Source organism: Mustela nigripes, chromosome 1 (assembly GCF_022355385.1).
Source record: "Mustela nigripes isolate SB6536 chromosome 1, MUSNIG.SB6536, whole genome shotgun sequence".
Lineage (NCBI taxonomy): Eukaryota > Metazoa > Chordata > Mammalia > Carnivora > Mustelidae > Mustela > Mustela nigripes.
The window spans coordinates 9,846,657-9,864,847 of record NC_081557.1 but is presented as its reverse complement, the minus strand read 5'-3'; the positions used below and the strand labels follow the sequence as shown (position 1 = coordinate 9,864,847).

The following is an 18,191-nucleotide window of genomic DNA, read 5'->3' as shown; positions in this document are numbered from 1 at the left end:
CGCTGAAGTCCGCACTTCAGGCGTCGGGAAATTCCCGGAAGTGACCTGACCGTAGGCTTCCGGTGTGGGTCGGGAAGGATGGCGGTGGCCTGCACGTTCCAGGTTCTGCCACGGGTAAGGAGCGTCGAGATTTTAGGGTCCCGGGTGCTATAGTGGGGACTGTGTCTCGTCCACCAGCGCAGTCATGAAGACTGCGAGGAGCATCCAGCTGCCTGCTAGCCCAGGGCAAGGGCAGAACCAAGGAGAGATCCGCCTTGCAACAGGAGATTCAGGTCACATCCATCCTTTTCTTAGCTCACTGTGTGCCTGTCTCGAGCGAGACCCAGTTCAGATTTCACCTGTTCCCCAGGTGGAGCTGGCTGCACCACCTCTCGGTGTTCTTCAGGCTGTTCTTTTGTCTAATACCTGTTAGAGATGTTTCACATGTTAAGATAATTTTTTTTATTGTAGACTTTTCACGTTGTAACCTTTTAGTACTACTCTTTGGCTGCTTCTCATAACTTTTGTGTGCGCTGCGTTTTCGTTTCAAGATATTTTCGAGTACGAGTTCCTCTTTTCGAGTTCCCCTTTCGATTTCTTCTTTGACCCATTTGAACTATTGGTTATTCATGAGCTAGAGTGTGTTGTTTAATTTTCACATATTTGTGAATTTTCCAGTTTTCCTTCTGATGTTGATTTCAAGTTTCATGTCAGTGTGATCATTTGTATCATTTTAATCGTTTTAAATTTGGTAAGGCTTGTTTTGCAACCCTAGATAGATAAATAGATGGATAAGGTGATCTATCTTGGAGAGTATTCCCACTCAAGGGTGCTTGAAAATAATGTATTCTGCAGCTGTTGGGTGAAATGTTCTGTACACGTCCGTTTTGGTCCATTTAATCTATATTGTTATAAAGGTCTTCTCTTTATTGATATTCGGTCTAGATGCTCTATCCATTACTGAGTGTGGAATATTGAAATCTTTTTTTATTGTATTGCTGTTTATCTCCCCTTTCAGTTCTGTCAGTTTGTTTCATATGTTTGAGTGCTCTGATGTTGGTTGCATATATATTTATAATTGATTTATATTCCTGGTGCATTTACTCTGTTACCCCTACTCTTATCATTATATGATAATGTCCCGTATCTCTCCTGGTAGTTTTTGACTTAAAGGCTGTTTTTGTTGTTGTTGTTTTTTAAAGATTTTATTTATTTAACAGAGAGAGATCACAACCAGGCAGAGAGGCAGGCAGAGAGAGGGGGGAAGCAGGCTCCCCCAAGCAGAGAGCCCGATGTGGGGCCCGATCCCAGGACCCCGGGATCACCACCTGAGCCAAAGGCAGAGGCTTCAACCCTCTGAGCCACCCAGGCGCCCCTTAAAGCCTGTTTTGATTGACACAAGGAGGGCCATCTTTGCTCTTTGGTTACCATTTGTATGGGATATCTTTTTCATCCTTTTGCTTTCAACTTGTGTGTTCTTCCATCTAAAAGAAGTCTGTAGTAACATCATATAGTTGGATCCTGTCTTTTATTTTTTATTTTTAAAGATTTTATTTATTTATTTGACAGAGAGAGATCACAGGTAGGCAGAGAGGCAGGCAGAGAGAGAGAGGAGGAAGCAGGCTCCCCGCTGAGCAGAGAGCCCGATGTGGGACTCGATCCCAGGACCCTGAGATCATGACCTGAGTGGCAGGCAGAGGCTTAACCCACTGAGCCACTAGGCGCCTCTCTCTATATGTATTTTTTAAAAGATTTATTCTATTTATTTATTTTTAAAAGATTTATTTATTTGCTAGAGAACACACATGTGTACAGAGGTGGGGTGAGTGGAAAGGAAGGGGCAAAGCGAGAGGGTCCCAAGCGGACTCTGAACTGCGTGCAGAGCCCCACCACAGCGTTGGAATTCAGGACCCTGAGATCAAGACCCAAGCAGAAATCAAGAGTCGGTCGCTTACCCAACTGCACCCCTACAATTACATATTTTTGTGTTGTATATCCATTAGCTTATGGTTTTCTATTTCAACTTTTATACCAGAATTAAAAGTGATTTACGTACCACTATTATAATATTTGTCACATATTTATCTTTACCTATAATATTTATATTGGTTTGCTTGATGATGTCATAAGTCCCTTGGGCACATTTCAATCTTTTTCATTCTTTTTTTTCTTCCTCTGATTGGGAAATTTCAAATGACCTGTCTTTGAGTTCACTGATTATTTCTTCTGCTTGATCAAGTCTGTCGGTTAAGCCCCATAGTGAATTTTTTTCATTTGGTTATTCTATTCTTCAGTTCCAAAATTTGTTTGGTTCTTTTTAATATTTCTTCTTGTTGATATTCTGTTCATGCTTTTTTTTTTTAAATGATTTTATTTATTTATTTGAGAGAGAGACAGTGAGAGAGAGCATGATCGAGGAGAAGTTCAGAGGGAGAAGCAGACTCCCCGTGGAGTTGGGAGCCTGATGCGGGACTCGATCCCAGGACTCCGGGATCATGACCTGAGCCAAAGGCAGTTGTCCAACCAACTGAGCAACCCAGGCGTCCGCTTTTTTTTTTTTTTTTTTTTAGCTCATCGAATATTTTGATGACCGTTGTTTTGAATACTTTGTCAGGTAATTCATATGCCTCTGTTTTTTTAGGGGCAGCTTCTAGAGATTTATTTTCTTCCCTTGACTGGGCCATGTATTCCTGTTTCTTCATGTCCCTTGCAACTCTCTGTCAGATCCACACTTCTGAAAAAAGTTACCTCTCCTAAGTCTTTGTGGACTGGCTTTGTAGAAGAAAAGACCTTCACCAGTCAGCTTGGCTAGAGATTCCAGGAGCCTGTCAGACTTCTTGCATGGATACGTCTTCTCTAGGCTTATGCATGTGAATTCCCATTTGGAAGGATTTGCTGGCTTCTTTTTTTCAGGAATCTCTTACCTGGTTTCTGGACTTCTCATAAACGGAGTTGGTCCATGTATTGTTCAGTTGGTGTCTCTGTGAGAAAAGGAGAGTGTGAGGCTTCCTGTTCAGTCATCTTGCTGGTGTCACTACCTTCTCATTGCATTTTGATAGGTTTTGCCCTTCTCCAAATTGGGAGCCTGTGGAGGATTAGGAACCGTGTCGTCACTGTATGCTCAGAATGCAACACAAGCAAGTGACTAATATATACCATTCCATAAGAATCTTAAGGGAGGGGCGCCTGGGTGCCTCAGTGGGTTAAAGCCTCTGCCTTCATCTCAGGTCATGGTCCCAGGGTCCTGGGATTGAGCCCCACATCGGGCTCTCTGCTTGGCAGGGAGCTTGCTTCCTCCTCTGTCTCTGCCTGCCTCTCTGCCTACTTGTGATCTCTGTCTGTCAAATAAATAAATAAAATCTTAAAAAAAAAAAAAGAATCTTAAGGGAATATAAAGGAAGGAGAAAATATTTCTGCTGGAGAATTTCTGGAAGGGTATTAAGTTAAGAATACATTTGCAGTTAGGGCTGGGCTCCAGTCCTAACTGCATTTATGATCTGGGTGAACTTGGTAAGTTATTTAACCTCCTGAGACTCAGCTTCCTGTGTAATAAAGTGGGGACAGTATCAACATAATTTCGTAAGAACTAAATGAGATTGAATGCGTTTAGCACCTAGTAAGTGTTGAGTGAATGCCAGTGATGTTAGTCCTTATAAAGGTGTTTGTGGTTTATTTCAGATGCTTGCTCTGTCAAGGCGCCATCTAGTGTCTCCTTTGCTCGGTGCACCATCATTCAGCCGTTGCTACAGAGGTGACAGCCCAACAGATTCCCAAAAAGACATGATTGAAATCCCTTTGCCTCCGTGGCAGGAGCGAACGGATGAGTCCATAGAAACCAAAAGAGCCCGGCTGCTCTATGAGAGCAGAAAAAGGGGAATGTTGGAAAACTGTATTCTGCTTAGGTAGGGAAATCTGAGACTTGGTTTCACTTTCTTTTTTACTGGAGATGGCTTTTTAATCTTTGTTTTCTCTCTTTCTCGTTTTAGCCTCTTTGCTAAAGAATATCTGCACCACATGACTGAGAAGCAGCTGAACCTCTATGATCGTCTGATTAATGAGCCCAGTAATGACTGGGATATTTACTACTGGGCCACAGGTACTGGGCATGATGTGAAAAGTAGGATGATGCACGCTGATTGAGGCTGGAATTTTGTGTCCTCGGCAATTTTTTTCTTTTGTTCATGCAGTCAACACTCAACCCCAGCACTCTCCAAATTTTTCAAAGCGTGCAAAATGGTTTTATTAAAGTTCTTTGTTTGCAAGCAACAGAAACCCGTCTGACATAAGCAAAAAGGGAGTTTAGTGGAATGGTGTGGAAAGGCAGAGTTACAGAAAAACTAGGCTGGGAAGGGGGAATGGTGTGGAACCCGATAGCTCTAAAGGCTGTGTAGCAAGTGTTCCTTGATAGTCTAAAAACAGCACTACCTTTGGGAAGAACAGTTCTGTTTATAGTTAGGATTAGCTTTGGCTGTCAGAAAAAACAAACAAACCAGTAATAGCTTAAATAAATCAGGACTGTATTTCTCTCTCATAACAGCAGTCCAGAGGTAGGCATTCCATTCAGAAGTCATGCGGTGCAGATCCCCCAGATGGCTGTCATGTGCTGTCTACCTCATGGTTGAAGGTGGTTGCTGCGGCTCTGTCATGGCTTATGTTTCAGCCAGGAGAGAGTGTGTAGAAGCTCACGCCTTACTTTTTATGAGTCCTCAGAAGATTATGCTCCACACTCTCCCTAGTTTTCCGTTGTCCACAGTTTCAGTCACATGATGATTTCTGGTCAGGATGAAAAAATAATATAGTCTGTTTCATGCATCCAGTTACATTGGGGGTTCTGTTATCAAGGAAAAATGGGAGAATGGATATTAGCGGACATCTCCATTTCTTTCACACTCCCGGCTCTTCTGGTTTTAAGTTTCCAGCCCAGATTTGAGTCATAAATAGAAACCATTCTGTAGGTTCTGAGCATAAAGTGTGATAATACAGTCTTGAAACTTATATAGAGATTGGAAAGCCCACAAAGTGTAAATATTTACTCTGCGCTCCCGTAGTGTTGTTGAGTAAAATTCCATCAAATGAATTTGCCCCACTGTTTGTTTATCCGTTGACCAGGGGAGGGACATCAGGGTGTTTCCAGTTTTAGGCGATTATGAGTAAAGCCACTATAAATGTTTGCATATAGCTTTTTGTGGGTGTAGGTTGCAGTTTTTCTTGGGTTAAAAACCCAGGAGAAGGGTCACTGAGTCATATGGTAAGAGTTAAGACAAACTTTTTCTATAATGGAAAAGGGAGTAAATATTTAGGCCCCGTGCAGACCATATGGTCCTTGTCTTGAGTCTTCCACTCCTGCCATTGGAGCCCACAGGCTGCCATTGCTACAGTGTTGCAATAACATTTTATTGACAGACCTTGAACTTTAAATTTCATAGGGTTTTCATCTGTCACAAAATACCCTTTTGACTTTTTTCCTGAACCATTTAAAAGTCATTCTTAGCGCACAGGCCATATAAAAACAGGCAGCAGGCCATAGTTTGCTGACTCCTCTGTTAAGTGAAAGAGGCCAGACTCAAAGTCTGGCCATACATACTCTATGATGCCATTTTTATGATGTTCTGGGAAAGGGCAAAACTATAGGGGCAGCAGACAAATTCGTCGTTGTCAGGGACTAGATGTGAAGTTCCCCGTCCTTACCAGCACTTGGTAATAGCAGGATTTTGTTTTTGTTTTTAGCCATTTTAAGAAATAGACAGTGATATTTCACTGTAGTGAATTGGCCTGGCCCTGATGATTAAGGATATTGAGGATCTTTTTTAAGTGCTTCTTTGCCATTCCTACATCTTTGCTCTTATGTCTCTTCAGGACTTACCCCACCTTTGTTTTTACCTTGGGTTGGTTCATTTTCTAACTGAGGTTTGAGTGTTTGTTGTGTCAGATTGAAATTCCTTATCAGGTATGTGTCTTGGAAATTTCTTTTTCCTTGCTTATGGTTTGTCTTTGCATTTTCTTAACGTTGTCTTTCACAGAGCAGTTTTTAATTTTGGTGAAGTACAGTGTTTTCTTTGGTATGCTAGTGGATCGCGCTTTTGATACTGTGTCTAAGAATCTGTTTTATCCTGGGGCGCCTGGGTGGCTCAGTGGGTTAAGCCGCTGCCTTCGGCTCGGGTCATGATCTTAGGGTCCTGGGATCGAGTCCCGCATCGGGCTCTCTGCTCGGCAGGGAGCCTGCTTCCCTCTCTCTCTCTCTGCCTGCCTCTCCATCTACTTGTGATTTCTCTCTGTCAAATAAATAAATAAAATCTTAAAAAAAAAAAAAAAAAGAATCCGTTTTATCCAAAGTCACAAAGATTTTCTCTGTTTTTCTTCTCGGAATTATATAGTTTTAGAATCACCTCTTGAGTTTCTCAAAAAACAAACAAACAAACAAAAACAACCAGAAAAACAAAAACCTACTTGGGTTTTGATTGGAGTTGTGTTAGAACAACAGATCAAATTCTTCTAGCATTGAGAATTGTCTAATCTCTCACATTCTGTATCTCCATTTATTTAGATTATTGACTCTCTTTTTTACATTTAATATCTTAAAATTTTATTTTTCTCAGATAGAGTGAGCACATGAGCTGTATATAGAGCATTTTTTCATAAATAGATGCTGAATTTTGTCAGGTGCTTTCTAGGCATTTCTGTAGACACTGTAATTTGTTTGGTCATATGCTTTTTTCCCCTTAGTTTATTGATATGATGAATTTTTTATTGATTTTCAGATATTAAACCAACCTGGCCTTCTTTTAAAGATTTTATTTATTTATTTGTCAGAGAGTGAGCGAGCGAGAGCGAGCACAGGCAGACAGAGTAGAAGGCAGAGTCAGAGGGAGAAGCAGGCTCCCTGCAGAGCAAGGAGCCCGATGCGGGACTCAATCCCAGGACGCTGGGATCATGACCTGAGCCGAAGGCAGCTGCCCAACCAACTGAGCCACCCAGGTGTCCCAGGTTATCTGGTTTTGATCAGGGTAATGCTGGCTTCATAAAATGAGTTATGAAGTGTTCTTCTCTTCCATTTTCTGGGAAGGTATATAGAGTTGGTATTACTTAAATATTTGGTAGAATTTGCTAGGGAAGCCTTCTGGATCTGAGGTTTTCTCTTTTGGAAGGTTTTAACTGTAAAGTCTAATTTTTTTTTTTTTTTTAATATCTATGGAATAATTCAAGTTCTCTGTTTCTTCTTACTTAGATGAGGTCTGCTTATTAGTGTGTCTTTAAGAAATTTGGCCACATCACATAAGGCGTTAAGTCTATGGATATAGGGCGCCTGGGTGGCTCAGTGGGTTAAGCCGCTGCCTTCGGCTCAGGTCATGATCTCAGAGTCCTGGGATCGAGTCCCGCATCGGGCTCTCTGCTCAGCAGGGAGCCTGCTTCCCTCTCTCTCTCTCTCTGCCTGCCTCTCCATCTACTTGTGATTTCGCTCTGTCAAATAAATAAATAAAATCTTTAAAAAAAAAAAAAAAAAAAAAGTCTATGGATATAAAGTTATGGTCATATTCCCTCTTTTCTTTAAATGTCTGAAGAGCTGTAGTAAGGTCCCTCCTTTATTTCTAATATTGGTAATTTGTGGGGTTTTTTTCTTTTTCTTGGTCAGTGTAGCTAAAAGTTTATCGATTTTACTTATTTTTCAGAGAACCAGCTTTTGGTTACATTGTTTTTGCTCTGTTTTTCTTTTTCTAATTTTATTGATGTCTGCTCTTTATTTCCTTTTTTCCTCCTTGTGTTGGGCTTAGTTTGCTCTTATTTTTTTAGTTTTGTAAGGTGAGAGTTGAGCTTATTGATTTGAGACCTCCTTTTCTACTGTAAGCATGTAATGCTATGAATTTCCCTCTAAGCACTGCTTTAGTGTCACATTGCAAATTTGGATGGGTTTTTCTCATTCATTCAATTCCTAATTTCCCTTCTGACTTCCTCTTTGACCCATGAGTTGTTTAGAAGTTTCTTTCTTTCTTTTTTTTTTTCTTTAATATTTATTTATTTGACAGTGAGGGGACACAAGCAGGGGGAGCAGCAGAGGGAGAGGGAGAAGCAGATTCCCTGCTGAGCAGAGAGCCTGAGTCAGGGCTTGATTCCAGGAACCTGGAACTCAAACAGCTGAGCCACCCAGGTGCCCCTCAGGCTCATTCAGGTTCATTCATTTTGAATGAAACTTATGGGGCTCAGTAGGTTAAGCCTCTGCCTTCGGCTTAGGTCATGATCCCAGGGTCCTGGGATCGAGCCCCACATCGGGCTCCTTGCTCAGCAGGGAGCCTGCTTCCCCCTCTCTCTCTGCCCGCCTCTCTGGCCACTACTGAGATATCTCTCTCTCTCTCTGTCAAATAAATAAATAATCTTTAAAAAAAAAAAAAAAAAAAAAAGAATGAAAGTTACTCATTCCATTAGGACCCCAGAACTTAGATTGTGTAGTTTCAGTTCTGTTAAGTTTCTCAAAATTTGTTTTATGGCCTGAACTATGACCGTACACTTGATAAATGTCCCATGTGCCCTTCTTTGAACATAACATGTCTTCTGCACCTGTGGATGAAGTGCGCTTTCAGTGTCAACTCAGGCAGCTTAGTTGATGCCGTTCTTCCTGGTCTCGATGTTCTGACTGGTTTCCTCTGTACTTTGTTGATGAATAAGAGAAAAGTGCTGAAATCTCTAGTTATCTTGTGGATTTGTCTATTACTCCTTTCAGTTCTCTGTTTTTCCTTCATATATTTTGAAGCTCTGTTTTTTTTTTTTTTTAAGATTTATTTATTTATTTGACAGAGATCACAAGTAGGCAGAGAGGCAGGCAGAGAGAGAGGGAGAAGCAGGCTCCCCGCTGAGCAGAGAGCCTGATGTGGGGCTCGATCCCAGGACCCTGAGATCATGACCTGAGCTGAAGGCAGCGGCTTAACCCACTGAGCCACCCAGGCACCCCTGAAGCTCTGTTTTGTGAAAACATACTTAGGGGGTTCTATCTTCTTGACGAATTGACTCCTTTACCATTATATATAATGTCTTTCTTTATTGCTGATAATATTCTTTGTTCTGAAGTGTCAGATAATAATTTAGGCCAGCTTTCTTTTGATTAGTGTTTGCATGATATATATTTTTCCCATCTGTGTTAGTTTTCTGTGCTACATAGTAAATTACAAGAAACGGGCACCTGGGTGGCTCAGCCCTTAAGCATCTCCCTTCAGCTCAGGTCATGATCCCAGGGTCCTGGGATCGAGTCCCACATCAGGCTCCCTTTCCCACTCCCCCTTCTTGTGTTCTCTCTCTCTTTTTGTCAAATAAATAAATAAAATCTAGAAGAACTGAGAGAAACAGTGATTTTAGACAGCATGGTTCGTACATATTTGACATACATATGACTGTATGTACATATGACATACAGTCATAGTTCTATAAGTGAGAAGTTCCGTAGGCCTAGAAATCAGTCTGAAATTGGTGTCAGCTGTTCTGCATTCCTGTCGGGAAGCTCATTCAGGTTCTTAGAATTCATGTGCTTAGGGTTAGGGGCTTGAGGACAACTGTCTTGCTCCCTGTTGATCTTTTTCAGCTCCGGGAAGCCACATGCAGGTCCTTGCCTGCAGGCTTCCTTCCATCTCAGCCATGGAGATTCTCCCTCACGTGGAACCCTCTGAACGCTTCAGATCTGACTTTCCTTCTGCCACCAGCTGGAGAACAGTGCTTTGAAAGAGCACATGTGGGGTGCCTGGGTGGCTCCGTCAGTTAAGCATCTGACTCTTGATTTCAGCTCAGGTCATGATCTCGGGGTTGTGAGATTGAGCTCCGTGCTGGGTGTGGAGCCTGCTTAAGCCTCTCTCTCTCCCTCTCCTCCCTTAAAAAACAAATAAAATAAAGGGCACATGTGATGAAGTGAGAACGACCTGGATAATTTCCTTGTGCTGAGGTCAGCTGTGCCGTATAACCTAATTGCGGTCGGCATCGTCATGTTCACAGTCCTGAGGGTTATGCAGGACTTGTATGCAAGGGGAGTGGGAAATACTGAGGGCCAGCTTCAAATCTGCCCCCCACACCATCCCTTTGCTTTTGACCTATCTTTGTCTTTATGCTCAGATCAAGCTTCTTCTAGATAGCATATGTCATCTCTTTTTTATTCAGTCTTAAGAGTCTCTACCTTTCCATTGATATGTTTGGCCATTTGCATTTAGTAATTGAGCAATGTGGTTGAATTAAAATCTGCAGTCCTTTTGTTTCCTGTGTCTTCCATCTGTTCTTTTTTCCTTTCCTCCTCTATTTCCATTTTTTTAATTGAATATTTTAAATTTCATATGACCTCCATTGTTGGTTTACTGTTTATACTTTTTGTAGTGATTGCCCTAGGCTTTACCATATACGTCTGTAATGAATTATTCTCTCTTCAAGTTATATTTACTGTATCACATAAGATACAAGAACTTTACAATATATACTCCCAATTCTTCCCTCCCATCCTGTCGTTGTCACACTTTTTGCTTTTACTTACGTTGTGAGCCTATACTATATTTCTCTTGTTTCACTTTAGACAATTGTCTTTTTAATTTTTTTTTTAAGATTTTATTTATTGATTTGACAGAGAGGGAGTATACAAGCGGCAGAGCGGCTGGCAGAGGGAGAGGGGGAAGCAGGCTTTCCGCTGAGCAGGGAGCCCAATGCGGGGCTCGATCCCAGGACCTTGGGATCGTGACCTGAGCCGAAGGCAGACACTTAACCGACTGAGCCACCCAGACACCCTAGACAATTATCTTTAGAGCAGTTTAAAATAAGGTAGAGAATGTTATATTTTATATACATAGTTTTATAAATTGTAATTTTTATAGTATATTTTATATATGTACAATACATAACTGTATCAAATATATTTTATATTAACCTTTATTTTAGTCATCGCTGGAGATCTTCATTTTTTTGTATAGATCCACGTTTCTATCTGGTATCCTATTCCTTCTGCCTGAAGAACTTCCTTTAATGTTTCTTGTAGTGCAGGTCTGCTCTTATGAATTATCTCTGTTTTTGTCATTTTTGAAAGATATTTTCACTGGGTGTGGAATTACAGGTTCACAGGATTTTCTTTCAGCACATTACAGGGGCATGTTTGGTTGGCTGTTAGTGTGCGGGGTTGAGGCCGTCTGGTCAGGAGCGGCCCTGGGTCTGGGTTTGCTGTTTCAGTTTCCTGTATTGTACCTTCACCTTCCAATTCCTGTAGCATTACCGTGAGCTGTTTCCTGGTATGTGTAGGTTCTGACAAGAACTCTACTGTGTCTCTTTATTCCCATGCATGTAATGTCTCTTTTCTTCCTGAATGTTTACACCATTTCATCTTTGGTTTTTAGGTGTTGAATATGATGTGTCTCGATGTTTGCTCTTGGTATTTTTCCTGCTTGGGTTCTCCAGGCGTGTAGGCTCCCATACACTGTTTACTTGTTCCCTCCAGCTTCCAGATTCTGTTTTGTGTCTTTAATTCTTTTCTTTTTCTGTATCAGTTTGGGGAGTTTGTAGCGGTGAGACTGATCGGTCTTCTAGTTTGCCAGTTCTTTCCTGCACTGCAGTGTTGAGTCTCTTGATGAATTTGTTGAGGTCAATCTGCTTATTTGCTACTGTGTTTTTAGTTCTAACATTTACATTTGGCTTTTATGTTTCCAGCTCTGTAGTCGAGCTGCTCATTTGTTCCTACATTTTTGACTACTTTTTCTGGTAGAGTCTTTAATATTTTAGTTATTTTTTAAAGATTTTATTTATCAGAGAGAGGGGGGCATGTGAGCAGGGAGAAGGGCAGAGAGAGAAGCGGACTCCTCACTGAGCAGAGAGCCATGTGTGGGGCTGGATCCCAGGACTCCAGGATCACGACCTGCGCTGAGGTAAATGCTTTGAAATGACTGAGCCACCCAGACCCCCTAACGTATTAGTTACTTTTAAATTCCGTAACAGTTCTGACATCTGGGTCATCCCCAAGGCTTTTTCTGTTGATCGCTTTGTCTCTTCACAGGGTGTTGTGTTTTTCTTCTTTTGTGCGCATGCGTATCTCATAATCTTTAATTGAATCTTAGACATTACAAGTAGGACAGTAAAGAGGGAAGTGAATGGTATTTATGCCTAGAAATGGGCGCGCTTCCGGTAAGTTGCTAGGATGGATCGAGTCGGTCTGGTTAGGAGTTAGGCTCGTCTGGGTTCTGTTCCTGTGCTCCTTCCCTTCCCTGCGCCTCCAGCCTCTTGCTGCCATCCGCGGACAGGAGGGGCTGAGTTTCCGGAAGGTTCTTCTCAGTGTTCCTGTTCTCCCTCAGCTTTTCAGCCTTCCCCCTATTTCTGTGCCTCAAAGAGAATCTCTCGCTGCTCCTGCCTTTCCCTAACAGGAGATTCCTGTTGCTTCGCACTTGGGGGAAGGAAGGTTGGGAGGGCGTTCTCCATTATCCGGTTCACCATCCCAGATGGGTCCTTGAACAAGTAGGAAGTAGGATTTGCAGACCTACACCCAGGCTCTTAAGGCTTTTATTTCGTTGAGGAGAAGGGCTGGGCTGGGCTTTATGCGCTTTTTTTTTTTTTTTTTTTTTTGCGGTGTTGGCCACTCCGCTGCTCCCAGCTTGCACTGGTGAGGGAGACTTTCTCCCGCCTCTTGCTCTGAACTAGTCTTGGTCAGGAGCGCACTCTGGAGGGTTCCTGAGAACAGCCTGCAGGGCATGCACTCCCCCGGCATCTGTGGCTAGCCTCCACTTGGCTTGTAGCAGTTGGTTAAACATTTTAGCCGAACTCTTCTGACCTGTCCGGTGGTATCCGGTGTCTGTTCTTCCTGGGCCCTGTCTCGGGCAGGCAGGTGCTCTAGTGCACTTTCTCCTTTGTGGGGGAGCTTCTCTTCCCTTAGATTTTATTCTACTTGGTTCCCCCGTGACTTCTGTTCTCAGATGACTTCACAGAAAGTCATGCTCTTTGTAGTTTTTCTGGATTTTCTTGTTAGGATGAGCCCAGTGTTCTTTCCAACTTGCACTCAACCTCCTGCCTGGCCTTCAGTGATCACAAGAACAAAGCAAAACCCGACACCAAGCCCACTAGACGCTGGGCTCTGTGCTGAGTGAGGGGGAATTCAGCTTTGAGGAATTCTCTCTCCCAACGTTGTAGTCTTGGTGGGAGGGTCCTTCTCGAGCACGTTACCTAAGCTTCCCCGGTGGGAGGCTTTGCTTATAACTGGAATCTTAAGCGAGTACCTCCAGGTGGCGAGAGAGGTGGGAGGTAGGCAGGCATACGGGGCCCCCTCGCGCACCCCCAAGAGGACACTCCAGTAGCTTTGCTGCCCATGCCCTTGGGGCCTCTCCATCCGCATCTGGTTCTCTGGGGTCATGTCCATTTTGTGAGCCTCTGACGGTCTTCTAATGAATTCTTTTTTGCTGAAGTTAGTGGAGCTCCTAGTCTGCCATGTACAACCGAGGACTTCCACCTCGGGAAACGTATAGGCTGGAAGGGGAAACACAGTACCCAGAAAACACAGAAATACCGAGTGCAGAGCAAAATCGTGCTGCCAAGTATGGACCGGCCTGGGGGTCAGCCAACTTGTTCATAAAAGGCCAGACGGTAAATATTTCAGTCTTGTGGCCATATGGTCTCTGTTGCAGCTACTCAGCTCTGCTATCCTCGTGCAGAAGCGGCCGTGGACAGTATGTAAACAGATGGGAGCAGCTGTTCCAATAGAGCTGTTTACCCAGGCGGGCAGCCGTGGGTCACCCGCTCCCGCTCCAGGCCACTGTGTGCATTTAGAGGAAGACTAGAGACAGTGTGTATATCTCCTGGTTCTTTGCAAAGGCCAGAGTTTCAAGTGTCAGGGTCCTTATGCCTGAGGATTAACTGACATCATTCTTTCTGCCCATTCCTCTCTTGCAGAAGCAAAACCAGCCCCAGAAATATTTGAAAACGAAGTCATGGCACTGCTGAGAGACTTTGCTAAAAATAAAAACAAAGAGCAGAGACTGCGCGCCCCAGATCTGGAATACCTCTTTGAAAAGCCACATTGAGCTGTGCACCGCCGCCTGCCGTGGGGGCTCCGTCGTGGACCCTAACTTAGGATAGATCCCGGCCTTGACTTCCTGCTGCTCCTGAGACACTCAGCCCACCCAGACTGTTTGTCTTGCTTCAGATGCTGGACCCATCTCTCAGGACATGTAAATACTGGGTGTGACTCATTCTCACACTTTGTTGGTTTAGTTTTAAGCCTTAAAGCAGTTGCTGGTGTTGCCAGCACTCTGGCCTGTTTCTCTGGCTCCGGTCTTTGGAGTCGGGCCTCTGCCACAGGAGGGCGGTGTCGGGACGCGTGTAGCTCACCCGTAGCTTCCAGAAGTGTGTGCCCTGCAAAGAGACAGCCAGCTGCGGGGGCTGGGTAGTAAGCTTCCCCGAGCAGCCCAGGGCTTTGTTCAAGTGAAATCTGCTCCCCCCTCCCCACCCAGGTAGGGTCCTTCCTCCTGGGGCAGCAGACCCAAGGCCCCTGAGCTGACTCTTTCAGAGGCGCGGCAGGCAGAGCGAGGGCGGCAGGCGGGATGTGTGGGCTCGCTGCTGACAAGTCCACATCCTCCTCATCAGATTGTCTCACAAACGTTCACTCTGTACACTGAAAGATAATTAAATATTAAAGAATATTTTATGAAGGAGAAATCACAGTTCCCGGCCCTCACACAATTATTTTAATTCTGTCTGTCCTCATATAATCCACAGTCACTTGTTTCCAGAGTTATATAAGGTGACAGCCACAGGATTGATTCCCGTGTGGCACGATGGCAAGCGTTCTCGGTCTTTCTACAGTCTTCCCGGTGATTGTAGTTGACGAATCGACAACACATAAGCAATAACATCTTAGAATGAATCGGTTGGCAGTGCTGAGCTCCGGGGCCAGGAGACTAATGGGTGTCTAGCAGTGGTCTCCCTGGAAGGATTTGCTCTCAGAACTGTAACCCAGTCAGCACTGTCGCCCCCCCCCCCCCCGGGCTGGGCGGGGACCATCCGAGGTACAGACCTCAGAAAGCAGGCCTGGGGAGGGATAAGCACTGGGTTGGTGATCACAGGAGATGCATGCGGAGAGGCAGTGCCTGCTTCCAGCATCCTGGAGCGGAGGGGTTCCTGGAGAGCCTCGGCCCGGTCCTCCTTGCCCCTCAGTGTCCCCGGCTGAGAAGAGAAGAGAGCTAGCTTTTACTCACGGGACCCGTGAGAGCCCCACAGCACTCCTACGGACAAGTGGTGTTATGCTAATTTTGTAGATGAGAAAGTGGGCTCAGAGAGCAGTTTGTCCAAGGTCAAGTCGCTGTTTCGTCAGAAGGTGACAATCTCCTTTAGTTCTGCTGCCAAAGTGGAGGAACTTTCCACTAGATCACTCTTCTTTACTGGTGGAAACTTAGTAGGAATTCATGCTTTGCAATGTTAGGGCAAAGACACAATCATTCTGAGACAGTGAACCTGTGTGTCATGAAGGGGACAGGAAGCTCTAGATGCTTCCCAAAGTAAGCTCGTGGCTACCCAGGGCAGCTCGTATGCAGGAAGCAGTGTCGGCGCTGGTTTCAGGTTCAGATCCTGGCTCTGCTGCCTACCTGCTGGCTGAGTGCGTTGCCCTGAGCCCCCACGTCCTCATCCATAAAACGGGGGTGACGACTCTCCTTATTTTAGCTGTTTGTGAGCTTCAGATGAGAAGAGAGAAAACGTGCAAAGCTCCTACACGGCCCCCAGCACACTCGGCTCTCAGTAGCTATTCGGTGTCCATGCTGGGTCGAGGCCTGAGCTGGAGACTTTAAAAGCCGTCTCCTAATACCAGTTGCCTGGCATGTCACCTGTGCAAGCGGGAAAGCCGAGCCTGCTTGAGAACCATGGGGGTGTCTCACCAGCCAGGGAAGACAAAAATGCCCCGGGGGCGAGAAGCAGATGTGGGAGTGACAGCTGGGAGGCTGAAGCAGGGCCCTTGGTGAGGACGTGCCGGGGGGCTTCCTGCAGACTCTGGTCACTTGGGGCCTCGTTTGAGGCACTGGGCAGAGGGCGTTAAGCAGCCGGAGAGTTTGTGGGGCTCACTGGACTGTAAGACATGCACACAAATGGGCAGCGACTTGCCCATCCATCCTGGATGCTGCTGTGGTCCTCCCCAGTGGCCTAGTGGGCAGCCTGGGCCTTCCCCCCCTGGGGGGGTTCCAGGTGTCCTGATCCTGATTTTGTCTCATTTAACATAATGTTCAGCAGTTGCCATTGTCCCCTGGGACTGGCATGCTTCTGAAGAATTGTTTTCCTCCCAGGCTGCTGGCTTGGGTCCCCTCGGAAAGTGAGGATCTTGCTAACTTCAGCTGCTCGGCATCAGACCCAGCGGTGCTATGTAAACAGTTTTTCCCTTTATTGGGCATTAACTAAAACTAGGCTGGCCACAGCGCATTTTTTAAAAATTAATAAACATATAGCAAGGGCCAGCAGCCCCCCAAGGATCTTTGGGGAACAGGAGCCGGCCCCATCTCTCTCAGTCTGACACTAAACTGCTCGGTGACCTTATTCTGAGCCAGGGCCCTGCTCTGCCCCATCCGGAGTGAGTTCTGCCGCCCAGGCTGCCTCGTGATCCGTCCCACCGGCTCACAAAGGCTGTTCTCTTCCCAGTCTCGTGTCTCAATCACTCCCAGTCTTCTCAGTGCACAGGCCACACCCCTTTGTCTGAGCTCTGTGCCTTGGAGGGGATCTGCTGGGGTCTTGGTAGAGGGGTCTCGTTCTGGCTTTGGGCTTTATCTGGAGGTTGTCTGTCTGTTCCGTCGCTCCAGCCAGGGGGGCACAGTCACAAACCTCGTTCATATTTTTAAACATCACCAGGAAAAGAGATTCTGCTGGCAGAGTTGAGAGTCCAACGTTTATTTGTCAGTCCATCCACCACGCTGCTGTGGCTCGAGGAAGAGGAAGGGTTCACGATGCGGAAGTCAGGCAGCCTTAAGGGGCCAGCAGGTCTGGGAGACTTCTGAGCCGACAGCCCCCCATTAGCCCAGCGGGCCGTGTCTGAGGGGTGGGTCTGCCATCCTGCAGCTGTCAGGGGAATGGGGCCCATCCGTGGGACACAGGTGTCCCAGGGAGCCCTCTGCGAGCGTGGAAAGGTACCAGATCTTCCCCAGTCAGCTAAAGTGGCCTTGGGACAGGTGGCCTGAGGCAAGGGGTGCTCTTGCAGCTTTAAGGAACACGGGTCTGTCAGCAGTCTGACATTTTAAGGTGGATTACAGAGAAGTGGAAGCTATCCAAGATAAGAGGCTTGAAAGGGAAAGACGTGCGGAGAAGAAATCTACCACCTCGTAACCCACAATCGCAGGGAGAAGAGTCACGGTCTTTTGCTGGGTCCCAGGTCTTGCCTGAATCCAGATACTCCTGCCAAGGACGAGGTGGTTTTCTTTAAGAAGGGCGCCGTGAGCGCAGCTTACATAACGACCCATCATAGCCCGTAGTTGTAAAGCGAGCGATGACATTAGGATGAGCATTGTATTTGCCGGTGGATTTCAGGTCATTTAGTTAGCATCGAGAGAAGTGTTCACCTTCTGCGATGTGCTGGGACCCATGGTGAGGGCAAGTCGAGTGGGGCAGGTAAGGGCAACTACTTGAGAAATTGAAGGAAGACCCCCCCATGGCCCATTCATCAGCTCGGCGCCCGCGCCGACAGAACCTCTCCACCGCTCTGTGTAAGCAGAGCACCCTTTGCACTCTGTATAAGCACCGCTCCCTTTTTTAGTAAAAGGGAGAGAAGAGGAACTTCCCCGCATGTGTGGGCATAAGGACCAAATGAGGTCGCACATGGAGGTGCCTAGCACAGGACCTGGCACCTTAGCAACAGTGTTGCTAGGTCGACCTAGCAACGTGCTCTTTGCTGACGTGGGCCCAGCGCTGCTAAGAGCATCACGAGGACTCCGGCTGAAGGCGCACCATGGTCACAGGAATAAAGTAGGGTTGTCATTCCCCTTTCACAGGTGAGAAAAGTGAGGCCTGATGAGATAGAAAGCTACTTGCTCGGAGTCACAGAGGGGAAGCATTTCAAGGCAGGCCTTGGGTGGGTGTGGGCGGATAGTGTTGGCTACATTGCCTGCAAACAGGAACGCCATCGCCAGCCCTCCCCTGAGACTGGCTTCTGGATCTCGTGGTCTGTGGAGGACTACTGTTCCGACTTGGCAGAGACCCTCCCTTGGTTTCCTGCTGGGCCCCTGGGCCCTAACTCTTGCAGACATGATGGCATGGCC

At 45.7% G+C, this 18,191-nt stretch overlaps 1 protein-coding gene across 1 annotated transcript; it reads left to right on the top strand.

The window, feature by feature from the left end:
- The first annotated feature begins 5 nt into the window (after positions 1-5).
- On the top strand, positions 6-14,624 carry SDHAF2 (succinate dehydrogenase complex assembly factor 2). The gene is made up of 4 exons (XM_059404523.1): positions 6-114; positions 3,658-3,881; positions 3,966-4,075; positions 13,855-14,624. Exons 1-4 carry the CDS (start codon positions 79-81, stop codon positions 13,983-13,985), a joined length of 501 nt encoding a protein of 166 aa, XP_059260506.1. The 5' UTR covers positions 6-78; the 3' UTR covers positions 13,986-14,624.
- Positions 14,625-18,191: the final 3,567 nt, after the last annotated feature.

Bases quoted from the DNA above. Each gene is read 5' to 3' on its own strand.
- SDHAF2 (XM_059404523.1), top strand. From the start codon at position 79: ATGGCGGTGGCCTGCACGTTCCAGGTTCTGCCACGG. The intron at 115-3,657 runs GTAAGGAGCGTC...GGTTTATTTCAG, and splicing joins CGTTCCAGGTTCTGCCACGG to ATGCTTGCTCTGTCAAGGCG. The intron at 3,882-3,965 runs GTAGGGAAATCT...TTCTCGTTTTAG, and splicing joins GAAAACTGTATTCTGCTTAG to CCTCTTTGCTAAAGAATATC.